The sequence below is a fragment of the Astatotilapia calliptera genome, chromosome 22 (genome assembly GCF_964374335.1).
Source record: "Astatotilapia calliptera chromosome 22, fAstCal68.1, whole genome shotgun sequence".
Taxonomy (NCBI): Eukaryota; Metazoa; Chordata; class Actinopteri; order Cichliformes; family Cichlidae; genus Astatotilapia; species Astatotilapia calliptera.
Genome location: NC_137442.1, coordinates 2,068,353 through 2,088,901, shown reverse-complemented (window position 1 = coordinate 2,088,901; position 20,549 = coordinate 2,068,353). Strand labels below are relative to the sequence as shown.

Here is a 20,549-nt window from a genome sequence, read left to right as displayed (position 1 = left end):
TTCAGTTCAATTCGGTTTTATTCATAGAGAACCAAATCACAACAACAGCTCAAGGCATTTTACATTTTAGGATAAAGACTCTACAATAATACAAAGAAAACACAGAAAACCCCAACAATGAAATGACCCACTGTAAGCAAGCAATTTGTTGAGAGTGGGAAGGAAAAAATCCCGTTTAACAGGAAGAAAACAGAACCAGGCTCAGGGAGGGGCGGAGCCATCTGCTGTGACTGGCTGGGGTGAGTGGAAGAAGACAGGATAAAGACATGCTGTGGAAGAGAGACAGAGATTAATAACCAGTACGATTCAATGCAGAGAGGTCTGTTAACACATAGTGAGTGAGAAAGGTGACTGAAGAAGAAACACCCAGTGCATCATGGGAATTCCCGGCAGCCTACGTCTATTGCAGCATAACTAAGGGAGGATTCAGGGTCACCTGGTCCAGTCCTAACTATATGCTTTAGCAAAAAGGAAAGTTTGAAGCCTAATCTTAAAAGTAGAGATGGTGTCTGTCTCTAATCTTTATGAGAGAGCTTTGCAGATTACATTAAGGTCAACATTAAAAAGAGATACTGGACGGTAGCTGGTAGGAAACACAGCGTACTTGCCTGGTTTTAGCCAGAGACTAATGTTGAAAGAATACATATTTGGTGGTAGTCTGCCATTTCCTTATTTTCCTGCAACATTCCATATAATGTTGGTAACAGAATTATGCAGAAGTCTTTATAGAATTCTGCTTTAATCTAATTCTCTACCAGAAAATGTTTGTGCCTACTAGATTATCTTTCTCATCGTAGCAGTTTTCATTTAAGTGCTTCTTAGTATATGAACACAAACATAAACTTATTAAATCAGATCTATTTTGTTATCATTAAAATGATTCCAAGCACCACCAAGCACCAGCTGCTAAACACAGTACAGCATCTTTTTAACGAGATTCTGGTGAGCTGGAACCACTCTGCGTGTCCTATTGTGATGGGCACCACTAGTATGCCTGTCAGTGGTTTTAATGTTATGGCAGATTAGTGTGCAGTGCAAAATCCCATTCACATTTGAGATGGAAGGATAAGCCATACTTGCATTTTGTCATTGGAGCCCGCACTGCTGAACTTCCTCAGTTGTTTCCCCATGAAGTATTCTCTACACAGAGACAAAAACATGGAAGAGTTGCCATACTTTGTAAAGGTATATTTTATACAGTGAAAAAAAAATAGAAATTAGTTAAATAAGTTATTTCTTTAATAAAGTGAAGAGCAAGAATGCAAACAGTACACGTTTAGAGTTTGACTTTGTTTCCTGGGAATTGGAGCTAGCAATTAAAGAAAGATCTTTCTTTATTCTATTTATAAAGCACTGTACATCCAACAATGTTGGCCAAAGTGCTACAAATATGAAACAAAGAGAAAACAGTTTAAATTACATATAGAATACCTTAAAATTAAAAATATATATAATTAATAACGAACAGATTAAGAGACATCAAAAAATCCTGCTGTGCTGAAAGCCGGGGTAAATAAATATGTTTTAAGACATGATTTAAAAAGCGATAAGGAAGGTGCCCGTCTAACATGTAAATGCAACTCATTCCACAATTTTAGTGCTGACACCACAAACACACAATCCCCTCTGAACTTACGATTACAGGCACACTCAGGAGGAGCTGGTCTGCCGACCTGAGGGACCTGGATGGTATGTATGGATGAAGAAGCTCAGAGAGGTACAGAGCGGCAGCATTGGACAAAGATTTAAAAAAATAAAAAGCAGCTTAAAATGGATCCTAACATACACGGGCAGCCAATGAAGTGAATATAAAACTGGGGTCATATACTCGCATCTACGAGTGGCAGTTAAAAGACGTGCAGCAGCATTCTGGACTAGCTGCAGAAAAGCAGAAGATCGACTCACCCCATAATTACAGTAATCCAGCCGAATGGTTACAAAGGCATGGATTACTGTTTCAAATTGCTGTGGCGCAAGAACGTGCTTAATTTTGGCCAGCTGCCTCAGATGAAAGAAACTAGACCTTACAGCCGACCTAATCTGGCCTTCAAGCTTAAGTTCAGGATCCATTTTAAAACCTAGATTTACAATCTCTGGTTTACAAAATGATTTCAGGGTTTGCAAATCAACACACAGAACACCAATGGAGGCAGGTCTAAGCATCATTACTTCAGTTTTAGAATCATTAAAGCAAAGAAAGTTTAGCGCCAACCACGACTTGACGTCCTCCAGACATGTTTGCAAGCGATTTACAGACGACCCATTTTTCTTTTTAAGAGGAACATAAATCTGACAGTCATCTGCATAACAGTGAAAAGAGAGTCTGTGTTTTCTAAAAATTGAGCCCAAGGGAAGTAAACAAAGCGAAAACAGGATAGAGCCCAGAATGGAACCCTGTGGTACTCCATGAGACAGCGGAGCACGGGAGGACTCAGTTTCCTAAGCGAACTGAAAAGGTTCGATCTGTTAAATAAGACCATTTCAGAGCCACACCTGTTATACGGACACACACACAGATTAAAATTTCATCGTCTACAGTGTCAAATTCAGCAGTTAAATCGAGTAAAATAAGAATGACACTTTCACCAGAATCAAATTAAAATATATCATTACAAACTCTTAAAAGTGCTGATTCAGTGCTATGCATTGCTTTAAAACCAGATAGGAAAATCTCCTGAATATTTTGTGCATTCAAGTATGGTTATATATCAATTGGTTATATACTATTTTTTCCAAGAATTTAGATAAAAAGGGCAGCTTAGATATTGGTCTGAAGTTTTCAGCGTTTGTATCTAGCCCAGGTTTCTTAAGAAGAAATTGTATCTTTGAAATTCTTTGGAACCACACCTGAGGTAAGGCTGCTATTTAAAATGGTTACAATAGTTGAACATATGGTAGAAAGAACGTTTTTCAGAAAACGGGGAGGGATAGCATCGTGAGGTGAGCCTACAGGCTTTAGATGATCCACCACCTCCTGTAGCTGAGCAACAATAACCGACTCAAACTGTTGAAAGACAAATTGGTCAGATGTGGGCAAAATAATCCGTACCCTAGCCAAAACTAAGTTGTTCATAAAGAAGTGAAGGCTCAAAACTGAGAGAAGAAGGAGGGCATAAAATAGTCTCAATTGAGTTAAACATTGTATGTGGTTTCTGATAATTTACCAAAATAATGTTAGCAAAGCCTTTCCTCTTTGTTTCTTTTACTGTGTACTGATATAAGGCCCAGCGCTCGCTTAAATTTTGTAAAGAGACCTGTAAGTTATCTTTTTTCCATCTCCACTCAGCCCTATGACATTCACGCCTCGCAGCACAGGTTTCATTGTTCAACCAGGGTCCAAACTTGGTCTTAGGATGCCTGATTTTTAGAGGGGCAACAATATCCAAGGCAGTCTGACAAGTGGTATGAAACCAAGAACTGAGTTCCTCTACGTTTTGGAGTGTCTCGGGAATGGAGAACTGATTATAGAAGGTGGAGAGAAATTTAACAAACGAGATGGCTGAGCAGGGACATGCCCCCTGAATTCATTTATAGATAACGAGATGTAAAACAGAACCAGCATATGATCAGAGAAAACAGGTCAGAGACTTAAAACAGGCAGTGAGTGCGCTAAAACCAGATCGAGAGCGTGGCCACACTGTTGTGTGGATGCAGACACACATCGAACTAAATTAAAAGAATCAGTAAGATTCAAAAAGTCTTTAACCATGGGCTTTTCTGGACAGCACACATGAATATTAAAATCCCCGACAATAAGAAAGGAGTCATATTTTATCGTGACTTCAGTTAGAAATGCAGCAAATTCCTTTATACAGCCCTTACTGTATTTTGGGGCCCTGTATATTATTGTGCACAGTACAGGGGGAGAATAGGCTATTTCAAATAGCAACAGTTAATAAGTGGAAAAATAAATTTCCAATGAAACCTGTTTACACCTGTAGCGATTTCTGAAGATGGTAGCTACTCCTCCACCTCGACCAGATCTGCGTGGGACATTAAAATAGCAGCAGTCTGAAGGCTAAAGTTCTGCAAAGGCGCTGGAATCACCAGCAGTTGTCCACGTCTCAGTTAGGCAGAGAAAGTCCAAGTAGTGTAACAAAAAATATTCCTTAAGGATGAAAGTCTTACCAGGCCAAATTTGGCCGGAGTTGAACAGTCACCAGACATCAGCTCATTAAACATACGGCAGGTTTTGCAGATTCGCTCTGCACTGCCGTGGACAGGTATGATGGGAGGGGGTGTGGGAACATCTCAGAGCCAGCAAGTGGCACCAGACATGCATAGGATGGCTTATGAAGATGCCAGGGAAAAGGGGGGCGGCAGGCAACGCTAGGAGCACCGGAAGAAACAGCAGAACCAAACGCTCAACAGGCCTTCAGCTTCACCAATCTCCCACTCTGTTTGCCGCGACGGTGACCTCGCTTCCGGGGAGATTGCACAGGTACATGGAGCAGGTGAGTAGGAACCAACGACAGGAGTGGAGGCAGTATTTTGTGTTTCCCAGTCTACACACCAGAGTATTGGGAGATAGCCGAAGTTTAAGTAAAACTTAGCGATCATAGACCAGCAGGGAGTCGACGTCACAGCAGAATAATACCATTAAAACAGATTTGGAGGAACAGACGGCAAGCCATACACATTGGCGTCATCTTGAACCCCCCCGAAAAAAAAGACAAATATGCATAAATGATCATTTAAGCATATTTAAGTATATCTGAAATTCTGTTCTAAGTTTTGTTCCTTTGATTAACCAGTTGCTGCTTGTGCTAACCTGCTTCCTTGGTAGTTAAAGATTCTGTATCTGGTTGAAAGCACAGATGCGGTAACACTCAACAAATAACGCATTTAAAAAGCAATATTTGGTCACATTTCAATTGAGAAGTGTAAACACACCTACCTGTTTTTCTCTACTATTTACGACAATTAGACTTCCTCCTCTTCCCTGGCAGTATGATTCATTCTCCTGCGAACTTCTCCTGTCATGTAATTCATAGTAACATTTGGATCCTGCCCTCAGCCATCCTACAGGACAGCTATATCCTGCAAGGGTTGTATATCATTTAGTTTCACGATGAAAATAAATTTCACTGCAGTCTCGTGTAACTTAGAAAGGTTCAATCAAAAATGTCTTCAGAGCCAAAGATACAAAAAAGACAGAATGAGAGAAAATCTTTCTCAGCTGTACTTTGTGTTGTCATCTTTGATCCTTCTTTATCAAAAAATTACAACTACAGTTAAAAATTGATTACTTTAGCTGATTATTAAAATAAAACTTTCAATCAGTCTCTGATCCTCTTTTGTTTTACTTTGTTTTGTCATTTTCTTGAAATTTACACAAGAAATAGAAGCTGTGTTTTTGTTATCTGTTGGGGACTGAACATTTTTTAAAATGCATTGGATACCAAAGAAACTACAGGTTAACATCAAGTAAATATAGTTAAATTACATAAATCGATTGTCAAAACTGCACTAATCATACACTTTAAACTCTCTTTCAGTCAAATTATATTTTAAAATATCATTGTTAAAAGTCACTGTTTTAAAAAAAAGACATTTCTAAACCTTTCTGAGTTGCACTTCGTGTCGTCATCATCTTCTTAGTCCATTTAACATAAACTGAAATGTATTGAAAACCAAAGATAACACATATACAAATCAAGTAAATATTGCTGATTTACATAAATTGATGGTCAAAATCTTGTGTAAAGCAGAAACCGTAAAACCTTTCAGTCTTCATCAAAGAAATTAAACATCCATTTAAACAGTTGATTGTTAAGTGATTTTTTTAAACAAATAGATACATGAGTTTCCAAACCTTTCTTTGTTGTACTTTGTGTTGTCATCTTTTTTAGAGTTGCTAAAAAAAGAATAGAAACTCTAAAAGGGTTATTGGTTATTTGACATATATTAAAAATCATTTAATCATCATTTAATTTAAATCATTAAATATCAAATAAAACACAGGTAAACATCAAATAAATATTCTTAAATTGTGTAAGTAATTATATTATTATAAAAATTTAAACTGTAGTTAAACATTTCAGTTTTAAAATTGATGGATAATGACACATGGAGGAGGTGGCTGGGGAGAGGGAGGTCTGGGCCTCTTTGCTCAGGCTGCTGCCCCGCGACCCGGCCTCGGATAAAGCGGATGAAGATGGATGGATGGATGGAAGTAACCAATGTCTCACAGTTAGAATAAATATACTAAAACTCATATTTTCTTCTACAGGAGCACAAAATCAAACACATGGATAATGACACAAAGTAACTTCAAAAACTTCATTAAAAAAAGTCTTGTCTTGAGATTTAACATTTACCAAATTGAAATTAATTGAAATTAAGTGCTCTCTCTCTGTCTCACACACACACACACACACACACACACACACACACACACACACACACACACCACAAGTGTCACTGATTTATATAACTGTCCATTTTTGAATTTTGGTGTTGTAGCGGCAGTAAGTTTGTATTTCTTACAAGTGTGGCATTTGGCAAAGCATTGTGCCTTTATATTTGTACTATTGGTCTTTAAATCTTCCTCTATACCCCCTTTTTTACTGCCTTGTCATACTATAGCACATATAATGTAATAGGCGAAATAACATGAATAGAAATTTATAAATAAACAGATAAAAGAAACACCTGAACAAGAAGAGTCTATAGAGAACGTGTTTAGCACAACAGTGCATTCAACTCATAATTCTAATTTCAAAAGCTGCCAGACAGGACTGGATTTAAAAAATTAAAAAAAATAAAACTAGTTTTAAACATTTGATTCTTAAAACTGACTGTCTAAATGAATAAATAAATGTATTTCCAAACCTTTCTCTGTTGCACTTTTTGTTGTCGTCATCATTACATTTGCTGGAAAAAGAATGGAAATTGTACTTTGGTTGTCTGCTGGTGATATAACATTTGTTAAAATTAAAACCAAAGAAAATGATAAACGTCAAATAAATATCCCTAAATAAACATAAATTGATCATCCAAATGTCATGCAAAGCATAAACTGTAAAATCTATTTCCCTCCTCATCAAAAATATAATTGTATTTAAACATTTAAATGTTAAAAATGTAGGCTCTTTTAAACACACACACACGTGCACCAAACCCCAAAGAGACAGAAAACACTAATAAACATACAGTGGCATGCAATACATAACCTCCAATACCTTTGTGATTACACTTCCCCAAACAGCTTATCTCTGTAGTTAAGTATTTGATTGTTAAAACTTTAGGTAAAAAAGAGCTTCCTAACCTTTCTCTGTTGTACTTTGTGTTGTCATCTTATTTGCATTTTCTGAAAAAGAGCATTGAAATTGTACTCTGCGGAGTGACTTAGTTAAACATTTAAATGTTAAAACTGATTATAACAAAAAAAATTACCTTTTAAAACTTTCTTTGTTGTACTTTGTGCTGTCATCTTGTTTACACTCGCTGAAAAACATAATGAAAATTGTACTTTGGTTGTCTGCTGGTGACTTAAAATTTACTAAAATGCACTAAACCAAAGAAAATGTTGATCAGTACCAAATTAATATCCTTGCATTGCATATAATGATTATCAAAATAGCCTGCAAAACATAAACACCTCTTTCATTTTTCATCATAAAATTACAATTACAGCTAAACATTTCATTCTTAAAAGGGATTGCTTAAGAAATTTAAATGAATGAGCTTCTAAACCTTTTTCAGTTGTACTTTGTGTTGTCATCTTGTTTACACTCTCTGGAAAATAAGTGGAAGTTGTTCTTGAGTTTTCTGTGGACGACTTAATGTTGTTCGCTACCCCCCCCCCCCCCCCACACACACACACACACCAAAAGAAACCCCAAAGAGACAGGAAACACTAATAAACATACAGTGGCATGCAATACATAACCTCCAATACCTTTGTGATTACACTTCACCAAGCAGCTTATCTCTGTAGTTAAGTATTTGATTGTTAAAACTTTAGGTAAAAAAGAGCTTCCTAACCTTTCTCTGTTGTACTTGGTATTGTCATCTTATTTGCATTTTCTGAAAAAGAGCATTGAAATTGTACTCAGGTTTTCTGTCGGCGACTTGACATTATTCATTCATTATGAAAGTGCATTGAAAAGCTGGGAAAACACAGGTCAATATAAAATAAATAATCTTACATTACATATACTGATCATCAAAATAGCATGCAAAGCATAAACTGTAAAACCTATTTCAGTCCTCATCAAAAATATAATTAGTTAAACATTTAAATGTTAAAACTGATTATAACAAAAAAAATTATAATTACCTTTTAAAACTTTCTTTGTTGTACTTTGTGCTGTTATCTTGTTTACAGTTGCTGAAAAAAGAATTGAAATTGTACTTTGGTTGTCTGCAGGTGACTTAAAATTTATATATTATTATAAATTATATTATAATATATATATTATACATATGTTATTCATTTATTATGAAAATGCATTGAAAAGCCAGGAAAGCATATGTCCTTACATTACATATAGTGATCATCAAAATGGCATGCAAAGTGTATACTGTAAAATCTCTTTTGGTCTTCATAGAAAAAAGAGCTTACAGCCAATGTTCCCTCAAACTTTTTTATGTAACTGAACGAACACACAAACTCGCTGAGCGGTTTGAAGCCTCAACAACTGCTTATAGGTATACTTCAACATCTGATTGTTAAAAATGAAGGTAAACAAGCCTTTCTCGGTTGTAGTTTCCGTTGTAAGATGGCTATGTAAAGTACTGGTCTGCTCTGACTGCAAGGTTGCTGAGATACCTGAGGAAAACAGTAAATAACAGGCAGATCAACCTTAAAATTACAGTTCTTAAAGTTTAAAAAGTTGATTTTGTGTCTGTCCGTTCACACAAATGTACGTTTTGAATATTTTTTTTCCTGTCCCTGTTATTGTCTATACTGGGAAATGGTAATCACCAGGTCGTTTGAATATCTTGAACAAAATAGTGTTACAGCTCAAATGTTTCATTTTGTCATTTAAATTTCAGCACTGTACCTCTAGCAGAACATTTTGAAAAGTAATAAGCGCTAAATGTGAAAAAACATGGGGGGGTTGAGCTGTTAATGAAATGCCAAATTATTCTTCCAAATATATAAGGTGAACAACACAAAAACACAAGTGTTGGACTTTGGTCTTTATAGAAAACAGTTAAGCCTCACCGCGACTGACAATTACAGTCAACATCAAGACAAAACAAGCTCCCAGAGCTGCTGCGATGACTCTGGAATGGCTCCTTTTGGCAGATGAACGGTTCATTCGAGTGTGTTGACCTGTAGAGACAAAATGCATTATCTATTACCAAGTGAGATAATAGATAATTGTATCTATTATCTCACCACACTATTTATATTCCTATGAGTAGACACATCAAAGATGAACAGCAATCAGCTGTGGCAGCTCCTTGTGATTAAAGTAGCAGCCAAAAGTGACTTTTTTCATTTAATCAGTAAGAAGAGCAACATTTGGGTCCAAGTGGTTCCGTATCACACACACTTGATGGGCCCACATCCTCATTTTAGGTTTGACAGCATTTTTAACAGATAAAAGGTTTACACATAAATTACGCTGCAGTTTGGGGAAAGCCTTGAAGGGGCCTGGCAGATACCCAATAATCCGACAGTAATCCGATTACTTTTTTCAAGTAACGAGTAAAGTAAGGGATTACTATTGCAAAAACGGTAATTCGATTACCGTTGCTTTTCCGTAAGCAAGCTGCGTTACTGCGTTACTAAAACCGTGATTTCTTTGCGAGAATGTCTCATAACAGTGACGTAAGCGAGTGCGCCGTTCGTGACAACAGCTGTGTGCAGATCAACAATGGATAATATATCGAGTGCGGGAGAAAGTATGAGCGTGCAGCGTTTAAAGCGTGGAAGTACTGACCTTACTTTGAGTTTGATTCCATAAAAAGTGACAAAAACATTAGCGTCCGCTGTGCGTGGGAAGAAAACTTCTTTTTACAGCGAAAAAAACCCCTAAACTTCCAACAAGCACCGAGTAGCTACGACGTGATGGGAAACTCACAGAGAAACTCGCGGATTCTTCCACTGACCGCGGCACACCTGCACCAGGGTAAACCTCCGCCTGCCCCACTCCTGCTTTACAGGTGAAAATAGAGCAACAGGACCGCTGAGTCTGTGACTTTATTTATTTTCTGCTGTGTTTTACTTGCATCTATTTGAAAGACTGAGTGTAAACACAAAAAATATTTTATTTTATGAGCTGGAATGTGCAGAAAATAGGTTTAAATATTAAACAAATTTCTTCAAGTCAGAGAATGTTGCAGATAATTAATTTTTTTAAAAGATTAAAACTTTTAACTTTTAAAACAAGTTTTAAAAAGAGACTTTTCCAGTTGATTACATTTTGTATGATGGATTATGCAGAAAAAGTAGAATTGGGCTTAAAGATCTATCACTTTATCACCTATTCAGGTTGTAAATCATGTTTTTGAAAAGTAACTAAGTAACTAAGTAATTAATTACTTTTGAAAATAAGTAATCAGTAAAGTAACAGGATTACTTTTTGGGGGATGTAATCAGTAATTAGTTACTGATTAGTTTTTTCAAGTAACTTGACCAACACTGCCAAAGAAGGCATCCCCTAGAAGCAGTAATAACTGTGGGGCACAAAGGTCAAAGACCTCTGCAGTAATCAGTGTTGGTCAAGTTACTTGAAAAAAGTAATCAGTATCTAATTACAAACAATTAAAAACGAGACATGAACATGATTCTGAGCGGGAGTACGAGTGTAAAACTGCAAACAGAATCAAGCAGTACCTGGAATCTGACCTGACATGGGGAGAGGGAAACAGACAAACCCACAATGAACAGAGGGAGACAGAGGACTTAAATACACAGCAGGGTAATGAGGGAAGTGGAAACACCTGGGGAGACACAGCTGACCCAAATGATCATGACACCACAAGGAAAAGTAAAACTAAGCACAATGAACATAGAAACAAGACTTTTAAAACATGGAGAGACATGAACTTGGACTCGCAAGCTTAACACAAGAGACAGGGAGAGCGAACAAGAGAAGGAGAAGATGTTTGTAGCTTATTTTAGGACATAGAAGTATAGTAGAGACACTGACACTGCCCTGGATGTAATATAGGCCTAAATGTGTCATAAACGTAGGCGTAGACTTGTAGGAGACCCTCCCCCACCTTGAGCTGTGAAAATAAGACAAAAAGAAGCTAAAGCTGAGTACAGTGTTGCCAACTTAGCGACTTTGTCGCTATATTTAGCGAGTTTTCAGACCCCTTAGCAACTTTTTTTCTAAAGAAAGTTGCTAAAAAAAGACGTGAAGGCGCGTATCGCTTTTACTCTCAACAAGCAGCAGGTGCTGTAACGCAGTCAGTTCTTCTTTTACTCTTATGCTGTTTTGTGGATCACAAGGTTTAAAACTACTTATAAACACACACACAAAGTAACTCCACCAGAGTGCCTATTTCGGGTCACTTTTGCCGGTCCAAGCCCGGGTAAAGGAGCAGGGTTGGAATTGTGACATTAAAAAAAACAATAATTACTAAAATAAATTTAATTTGTAGTTCTAAATAAACTCTAAATGCATTTAGGACGTTTTTACTCACTTTATGTCTCTTCCACGATGTTATTTGTCTCTCCAACAACATAGGTTACAATTACATTAGCATGACCAGTTATGCAAATTAGGCAATGACGTCATTTAGCGACTTCTAGCGACTTTTAGGACAACCAATAGCGATTTTCCTTACTGAGGAGTTGGCAACACTGGCTGAGTGGAAATTCCGAAGGAGATACCTGGGTGTGGGTGTCAGTACAGTGTTTGAAACTGGATAACTTTGGTCTGGAAGGGAAATGCACTTTTATGATCCACAAGAAGTTCCGTACGCAGAGGTACATACACATATATACACATGCACTTACACACAGGTACGTGCACACGTACTCGCACACACACAACATACAAACACAGTGTTTAGTTTTATGGCACATCGTATAGGGCTTAGAATGGGGGTCACGTCTATAAAACTGTGTGCAACAGCAAAGGAGTTGAGATCTGCTGATGAATTCCAGGGTCCTGTACATCTCCCTTCTAGAAGCTGTATCAATGAGTGTGGATAAATAAAAGTGTTGTGAATTGACTACTTAGTGCTGGTGTTGTCTCTGGAGGCCTGAGGAATCTAAGAACTGGGGTGAAACTGTTTAGAGGTAACAGTTTTGATGCCGAAACCCGGGACATTTTTGCTCTGAGATCGCGCAAACGAAGCGAACAGAGAGCCGGCTCACTCATCTGAAAAGGTAAGCACCACCTGTTTATTCGAAGTGTGCCTATTGGATGAATGCTAAATTATCTGTTTGCTAAGTTGAGCGTATCCCAGTGTAAATTCACTCAGTAGAATAAATAGGTGGTTAAAAGTTTGTCTTAGTCCGTTACAGCAGGAGACGTTTGTCAAGAATTTCAGGTTGATGTTTAGCCTACTGTAAGAAAACTGGGGTTAGAGGCCTTGTCACCGGCTAAAGGCCGCATGTGTGTTCTGGGCTTGGCTGCTCCACAGGCTCTTGGATGCGAGGGCGAGACCTGTGGGACGGGAGGACTAGGTTGGTAACCTTCAGACTGAAACCCTTAAAATAACTAAGTCGGGGTTAGAGTCCCCGTTACGGACTCAAGTCTGCATAAACGCAGGACTGGTTGCTTGGGCCAGTTAAATTCTGTGCTGGGTTGAACTGGAGTGTCTGCTGCAACTAGAGGGCCGTGAAGAGTGTGTGCAATTGCTGTTAGATTCGGCACCCTGCCGGTGGCGGACTCCCTCAGGTGTCGGTGCGTTGGTGGTTCTTTGTATCTGGGGGTGGGCGTCCGGGTACACACCGGCTCACTCCTTGGCGGCCGCTTATTGGGGCTCGCTCGCGCCACTTTGGAGGTGGAGTGCCCCCGGCCTCTCGGCCTGGGGCTCGGTCACTCAGGCACAGCTGGCTGCCGGCGGAGCTCACGGGCACGTCACTGCAACTCCCCCTGGCTTCTGCTCCGTGGCTGCTGAATGAGCTCTCATCTGGGACTCTCCTCAGCTCTTACTGGGACAGTGGCGCGGCTGCCCCTCTGTGGGTCTTCCATGGTCTCTTGTGTTCTGGGGGCCTCTGGATGTCTGGAGTTTTGATCTCCTCCATACCTGCTTGATACCATAGAGGACAGGGCTGTGGCTCCCCACACTCTCTAGCAGATCATTACATGGAGAAACCTTTGGAATGCAAGCATGCTGATCCACACAGGTATGCACACAGGTGTACACATGGGTATTCACAGACGCGGACTAAAGCTTTCTTGGCTGCTGCCTCAAAGCACACTGTGCGCTGTCTATCTTGCGTGCTGCACAATATCGTTTATTATTTAGTAACTATTGATATCTATGACTAGCTAGTTTATTGTGATGGTGCTTTTTTTTTAATTTTATTATTATGTTGCTCTTTGTTGTTTGCTGTCTCCCCTGTTTTTTTTGTTTTTCTTTCTCTCCATACAGGTGACCCAGGAGTTTTTTTTTTTGTTTTTTTTTTTTCTCTCTTCCCCCCCTTCTCACCGTCTCTTCTCCCCTTTGGTTTTCTTTCTTCCTCTCCCCCTCTTTCTTTCATTCTTTCCCCCTGTCCTATTACAAAAAAAAAAAAAAAAAAAAGGATGACAAAGGATGAACTGAAGCTCCGCCATCACGTGATGTCACATGCTGCTGTTTCTGATGTCACTTCCAAAATAAATAAATAAATAAAAAAATAAAAATAAATAAAAATAAAAAGATTCGGCACCCCGACAGAGGTTCAGGAGTAAATTGAAGTAATAAAGGAATTGGAGTCTAAAGTGTGTTTGTGGTGTCGGAAAATCCCCGTTAGAGTCGGGGTCTCGAGAGAAGTTTGGGAGTAAGTGCAGATACTAAGAGATTTGAGTTTAAGATTGTGTTTTTGTGGTGTGTGTGGAAATTGTGACGGGAGGCCAACTAATTGTTGTAAATTGTGAGTTTATTGGGGGGTATAATTTGATTGTGTTTTGGGAAAAAGAGAAACCGCGGTTAGACGCCGTGCTGCAGTTTAAGTAATTTGTGCCGTGATCTGAAGATTGTGGGTCCATTGTTCTGGTGTGGTTGAGGTCTAAAAGAGCGGACCGCACCCACTCTGTGTGCTGATTTAGGGCATTGTCCTGAATCGGCAGAGGAGGAAGTGCCTCAAAGCGAGCTGTGAAGGAGACTGCCTAAGGGGGCGGACTCATAGGCGAGATGAAGGAGGAGCAACAAGGACGGCGACATCTGGTGGTAAGTAGAGGGAATTCCAGGTCAGTTAAAAAATAATTGCTGAACGAGGGGAGATTATTAGAGGAGTGAGAAGTTCAACAGAGGAAGAAATTCAATGGAAGACAATTGAGAAGCAAAAAGAGAAACTAGGTGATGCATTGAGGACACCCAACAGGTAAGAATGGTAAAATACGGGAAATGTGGAAGGAAATAATCGGTGTGTGTGACCAAGTTGGAGTGAAGAGTGACACGCGATGCTCCCTGCATCTGCATTAGAAATGCCCCTAGTGGTTGCAGCAGGGGGTGAAAGAAGATACCATATGGGGTAGGGGATTTCCGAGCCATAGCTGGCCGGTGCATTACAGTTACTGCACTGGAAGAAATACTGGCAGCTTTCACTACCAGACCAGACTCCACACCCTTTTTTTCAAATGCAGGAGCAGATTGGGAATTCCATGCGTCAAAAATATCCGACCCCAGGTATCGTTTAGAAAGACTATGCTAGAGGGGGTACCAGAAAAGGCAAGAGAAAAAATCTTAGATTACCCTGACTTAGAAGGGGCAGATGCAAATCGCTGGGAGAGACACCTGGTGCATTATTTGGGGAAGCATTAATAAGAGAAAGATAAGAAGAAAGTGGACCTAAAGGAGCTTCAGGAACAATTTCTTAAGCTCAACTGGGGAGAAGCGAGACAGAAGGTAAGTGAGAGAAAGAAAGAGAACAAATCAACTGGCTCGCCTAAGGTAATGGTAGTTCAAGGCTGCCCACCGGTGCCCTGGGCTATGGAAGGGGTGCGCCTGGAGCAGGTCATGGGCCTAGAGGTGTCTGTTTGATGTGTTATCAGCCTGGGCACTGGTCGAGAGACTGTCCACAGCAGCCACAAATACAGCAGCATATGGGCCCGCCTCAGGGAGGAAGGGGTGGTCCATTCCATCAGGCTCCAAACCCACACATGATCCCTGGACGAAGACCCCAAATGCCGATCTGGGAGGTTGACTGGTACAGCTCGGACTGGCAGCAGTGACACACTCCACAGGGAGGCCGGGGAGAAGGGGGAAAGGCAGGTAATTCCTTTAAAGACTGAAATTGGAAAGCAAGCAGTGGCTCATCCATATGTCATTTCAGCGCAAGTGCCTGTGAACCTGATGGGGCGAGACCTGCTCATCAAACTGAGAGCTGTGATCATGTGTGGGCCTGATGGTTTAACAGTGACTTTGAGAGATGGCACACCGCTTCCTTGTGTGGCCACAGGCACGAGAGGACAGTGGCTGCTGTCTGAGGACATTGACCGCACAGCAGAAATCTACTGAGCCCATCTGACAACCTCTGATGGCATCTTGGCACACTTCCAGCTCTGGCGGCCCTGGATTATGGCCCTGGACAATATATGCTCCACCCATCGACCCATACCACGTGACGCTCTTTTATGACCGCGAAATTACTGAGTGGTATGAATACCTGTTCCATGAATTCCTGGAGGGGAAGGTATGGAAGGTCTCTACCAGGGATATTTATGTTGGACCGCAAGGGGGTAGCAGCCCTGGTCCACTTGGCGGAAGAACAAGAAAGCTGGTTCCAAATGGGTCACGAGTCTGTGCCTCATGTGTCTCTAGTGGTTCATTCTGGACACCAAGCAAAGGACTTCAGTCCCATGATACGCGTAGCGTCACGAGCAACTGATTGGCAACCTACACAGATTCCTGATGTCTCCTTCTCCCCAAGTACTAAAACCTATAGAATTTCAACATCTCACACAGATGATACTATATTGGAACATCATCCCATTCGCAGAACGCATGGCAGGGAACTGACAGATCATCCAGAGGTCGTTAAAGGCCTCTCACAGTTTCCTGACACATTGTGGTCACAGGGGCCTACTGATGTTGGCTTAACCACCTGCTCCCCTGTGACCTTTGAACTCAAATCTGACATTCCAATATGGCATCCGCAGTACCGACATTCACCACAGGTGGAGGAAGGCATTGCAGAGACTATTGCAGTCGGGTCCAACATCTTTAATGGCAGTGCAAAATAGAAATGCTTTGGACATGTTGCTGGGAGAAAAAGGGAGTGCTGTACTTTTATTCCTAATAACACAGCACCCGATGGCTCTGTGATCAGAGTTCTGGAAGGCCTGAAGACGCTGTCCACCACAATGCATGACCATTCAGGAGTTGACAACCCACTGGAAGCATGGATGACCTCTGTCTTTGGGCAAGGGAAAGGTTTTATTATGTCAATTATGATTTCTTTGTCTGTTTTCCCTGCTATATTAGCAACGTATGGGTGCTGTTGTGTGCCTTGTATCAGAGCTTTGCTCGTAAGACTCATCGACCGTGCTGATGAGTCTTACTCAGACACGGAGACCAGCCCCTAACACAAGGATTCCATATAGTGGAGTGGAGGAAGTCGTAAAATTCGGCAGGAATGGCGTAAGAAGAGATCAAAGGAAATTTCGGACAATATAAGACCTTAATGAGGGGAACCCTTGATCAGATAGTGACGTGGCATGACTCTTAACTGAAGCTCTGACAGAGAGCAGTGATGCATGCCAGGATTTTAAGACTTGAGGTAATGGCTTGATGGCTCGTGAAAGCTTATGTGAGTTTGTCTTTGAGTAGAAATTGAGAGGGGGTGCCTAGCAGGTTAATTTACTTTGGGTAAGGTAGTGATAACTAATGTGCCGATTTCTGAAATGAACAGAGGGTGGGGAGTTTCTGAAGGGCTGGTTAAACTGAGAGACTGATCAGAGGAGAACTGCACTTTGCAGAATGAGGGATGGAAAACATTCAATTCAATTTTATTTATATAGTGCCAAATCACAACAAAAGTTGCCTCAAGGCGCTTTATACATTAAAACTGGCATCCCATGACTAGCAGAGATAAACAGCAATGGAGGACCAGCAGAGCATGGAACTAGCAAATGATTTCCAGTTATTAAATGGTGTTAGGAGGCAGTTGCACAGAACTGAGCTTGCTAGCTGGCGCTGATGGGTGGGTGGAGCTACAAGGTATGCAGTAGCTTTTGCTGTTGGAGCTGCAATTTTTGCTTTTGCAAGTAAGAAGACTTTGGATTGACATTTAGATTTGTGTGGTTAAGAGCCCTTGAAAGTTAGAATGCTGGTGAATGGAAGCAGTTGTAGCTGGTCCAGTCTGAATCCTTAATGGAAGGATATTCAGGAGACTTTACAGAAGCATGGGTACGTTGTGGCTTCTGGGTCCGGCGCTGGTGTCCGTTGGCTTTTCCGCTAACTCTCCCGGTCTGTGGCCTTGTTTCAAAGTAACTGCTATGAGCTTTGCTGGTGGGTGATCTTGCTGAATTGCATGGATGTGGTTACTTCATAACTGGATTTAGCAGAGAGACGACTGGTTGGATAAACATAGCAGACCAGATTGTCGGCCAGTGAGAAAGCTGCTAGTAAGTTCATATGGTATTCAGTTTCTTGTGTAGCTCGTTGTCTGATGTGCTGACAGAAAAGAAGTGGTGGTGTGCGATACTGCATATTTTGGTGTCAAACCGATACCGATACTTTTAAATAAAAAAGGTTGACACTCAATGAATTGCTAATATTTAATTTTATTATTAAATAGTGTTATTAAAGAGTTAAAACCCAGGACATAATTAGGACAAAGTTGTTGTTGGTGGTGATGTGTACAGCTGGCAGCGGGAGGGCTGCAGCCGTTGAATGTAATGTTACAGCAACCGTGTGATTTTTGTAAGAGTAAATGATGCTGCGAAGCATGAAAATGCCATTGGGTCTGCCGTGATGGTTTCGTTTAGTATTTCTTTCTAAAAATAAAAGTGCACCAAAACCAGTAAAACAATTAAAATGAGTACTGTTGAGAAACTATAATACAAAAATTACAATTAAAATTCTCAACAACAAAAACAACAGGTGAAAATATAATTATCATGTAAACAACTGAACAACCCCCATCTCTGGCGCTGTCCCAGGAGCGGCGAGTCCGGCGACTTGGCTGTTTCGTCTTTGCCGAAAGCACAGCATTGGAAACAAGAGCAGAACTTAAAGTAAAGAATCGATCTCACTAGGCCAGTATCGATCTGATACCAATACTGACTTAGTATCGATACAATCGATATTTGGATTGATTGTCCCACCACTAATGAGAAGGTGATTGCAAGAAAATGGAAGGATGGGTAAAATTATGTTACTCTTGTAAAATAAGCTGTGTTAAAGACTTTCTCCAAAGGTGTTCACACGAGAACGGACGAGAGCAAACTGTGTTTGCACGAAAACGAGAAGGAACAGCTCTAGAATTGGGGGATCATAGATAAGAACCAGAAGGAGCGTGTTTGGAGGTGTGGTCTCACTCCTGAAATTCAGATACTTTATCTCTAAATAAGGTTTCAAAGGAGACTTCATAATCATATTAACATAAAAAATTTCAAAAGCATCTTAAGCTAATTAAGCTATTTTAGGTGTTGAATGTGAAAGTCAGCATTCATTGCTGCACCACAAAATTTCCAGTGCTTACCATTTTCCTGTAACTCAGGACTGATGGAGTAGTCTTCATGTTCTTGAATCTCCACTTGGCTTTTCTCTTCACCATCCACTCGGTCTCCTTTGCTATATCTCACATGTGTTGCAACTTGAGTACCTGTGGACATTTTGGGAGAACTAAAAGCCTCAACCATCTGCTTCCGCCTCTGTCACGCAGCTGTTTCAAGAGATGAGCATGAAGGAAGTAGCAGCTAACCACAAACACAAACACACCCGCAAAACATATGCACTACTATTATGTATTTACAGACGCTCACTCTCTGTCAGTTAAATATTGTAAGGATTATAGAATGTAATAAATTATTTATTTCTTATTTGGAAAGGCCTTGCCATTTTTCCTGACTTTAAGGCTTTGTGTACCACAGTCTCACAGATGTGATGCTATGGTCTGTGATGTGCTGCAGCATGAGCATGTTTGCAGACTTCAGACTGGTCACTGAAAATGTCAGACTTGCTGTTGTTTTATAGATAAAAAAAAAAAAGAACATAGAATTGTGGCACGGCTGCTGTTTTTATATTTGAGTCAAATGATGATTAGTGTCATGAATATCAATAATAAATAAAGCAAAATTGCTAAATGGTGTTTAAAAATGCTGTAGTTTATTCTCTTTTGCTGTTATGTGATTTGGAACTTGCAGATACGTAACACAACAGACTAATGTGGCCTTATGAGCTACAAATAAACTTAATAAAGTTTAATGCTTTTAATGTTACTGTCTCACATCTGATCAGAGACTTTGTGGCTTGAATGTGTCAAAGAGCTGATCACAGAAACCACTTCCTTCTTCATGAGGTACACAGCAACTAATTTCCTACTCAGCATTTGAAACTGAGTCGTTACAGACAGCAGGAATTGTGCAGTCAGCGGGTGTAGTTAGAAGTCTTTTGTTAAGTTCTGTTAAAGAAAAACATTTATTCACATTACTGCTTCCACTTTTGGTGGTAACCTGGTGTGAGCTAACTCCCCAGAGAGATGTCATAACGTTAATAAGATTGATTCCTGTTGGCAGAGCCTAATTCAGATTTTAGGTGTGCTGTGAATCAGATGACACAGGCTATTATGACATCAATAATGCACATCAGGTTGACTGCAATTCTTTGTATGGGAACGGCATACCATGCCCCCGCCACACACTGATGTACACTGGTAGTGTCAGACTCCACAACCACCACTAGAGGGTGCCCTGGAGGAGTTAAGTTGGTAGGGTGAGCCACTAGGTTGCACTGCATACCTTAATGCTGGAGCTGGCTGATGCTGAAGTTGGGATCTGGAGCCGATGATTGACATGAAGTAATGAAGGGCCTTCCGGAGAGTGCATCTGGATTTTGGTGGCTTTTCCAGGTAGGTATATTACTTGGAAATCACAGTTCTACAGTGTGAGATTATTATATTATCTTATGCCACGTTATGCCCCTAATTAAAGATTGTGAAATTATTATGTAGCTTTAGTTTGCATTATTCTCCTGACTTGAAGGAAAACGACTACATTTGTTAAACTGATTTGTATTACATTAGACTGCTGATTTATGGTGAATGAATGATATTGTTTTATGATGCATGATACTGCTGAGTTATAAGAAATACTATTTTCAGAGAATCATGGCCTTATTTGTCTGATTAGAAGAGAACAGAGCATACCGTAGAGGTTTTCTGCCCCATCTCATCAGGAGGAGATAAAACAGGAAGCCAAGGCCGTCACGTAGGCGCCGTAAGAGAGAAAGAATGTGAATGCTTAGTTTGGAGGGGGGCTGAA

The 20,549-nt window shown here is 40.2% G+C and overlaps 1 protein-coding gene across 4 annotated transcripts; it reads right to left on the bottom strand.

Annotated features, from left to right (window-relative positions):
- Positions 1-18,957, bottom strand: LOC113014809 (uncharacterized). Of its 4 annotated transcripts, none has more exons than XM_080296727.1 (13): positions 18,770-18,954; positions 9,176-9,286; positions 8,285-8,776; positions 7,990-8,031; positions 7,699-7,740; positions 7,399-7,449; positions 7,271-7,312; positions 6,835-6,876; positions 5,816-5,857; positions 5,563-5,616; positions 4,898-5,040; positions 1,077-1,140; positions 1-269 (listed from the first exon to the last, which is right to left on the bottom strand). In XM_080296727.1, exons 4-12 carry the CDS (start codon positions 8,015-8,017, stop codon positions 1,087-1,089), a joined length of 498 nt encoding a protein of 165 aa, XP_080152853.1. In that variant the 5' UTR covers positions 8,018-8,031; positions 8,285-8,776; positions 9,176-9,286; positions 18,770-18,954; the 3' UTR covers positions 1-269; positions 1,077-1,086. The 4 variants fall into 4 exon arrangements, with proteins under 4 accessions (XP_080152853.1, XP_080152854.1, XP_080152856.1 ...); XM_080296728.1 differs by having other exon boundaries at positions 1,081-1,140; XM_080296730.1 differs by lacking the exon at positions 5,563-5,616 and having other exon boundaries at positions 18,770-18,957.
- Between the last annotated feature and the right edge of the window lie 1,592 nt (positions 18,958-20,549).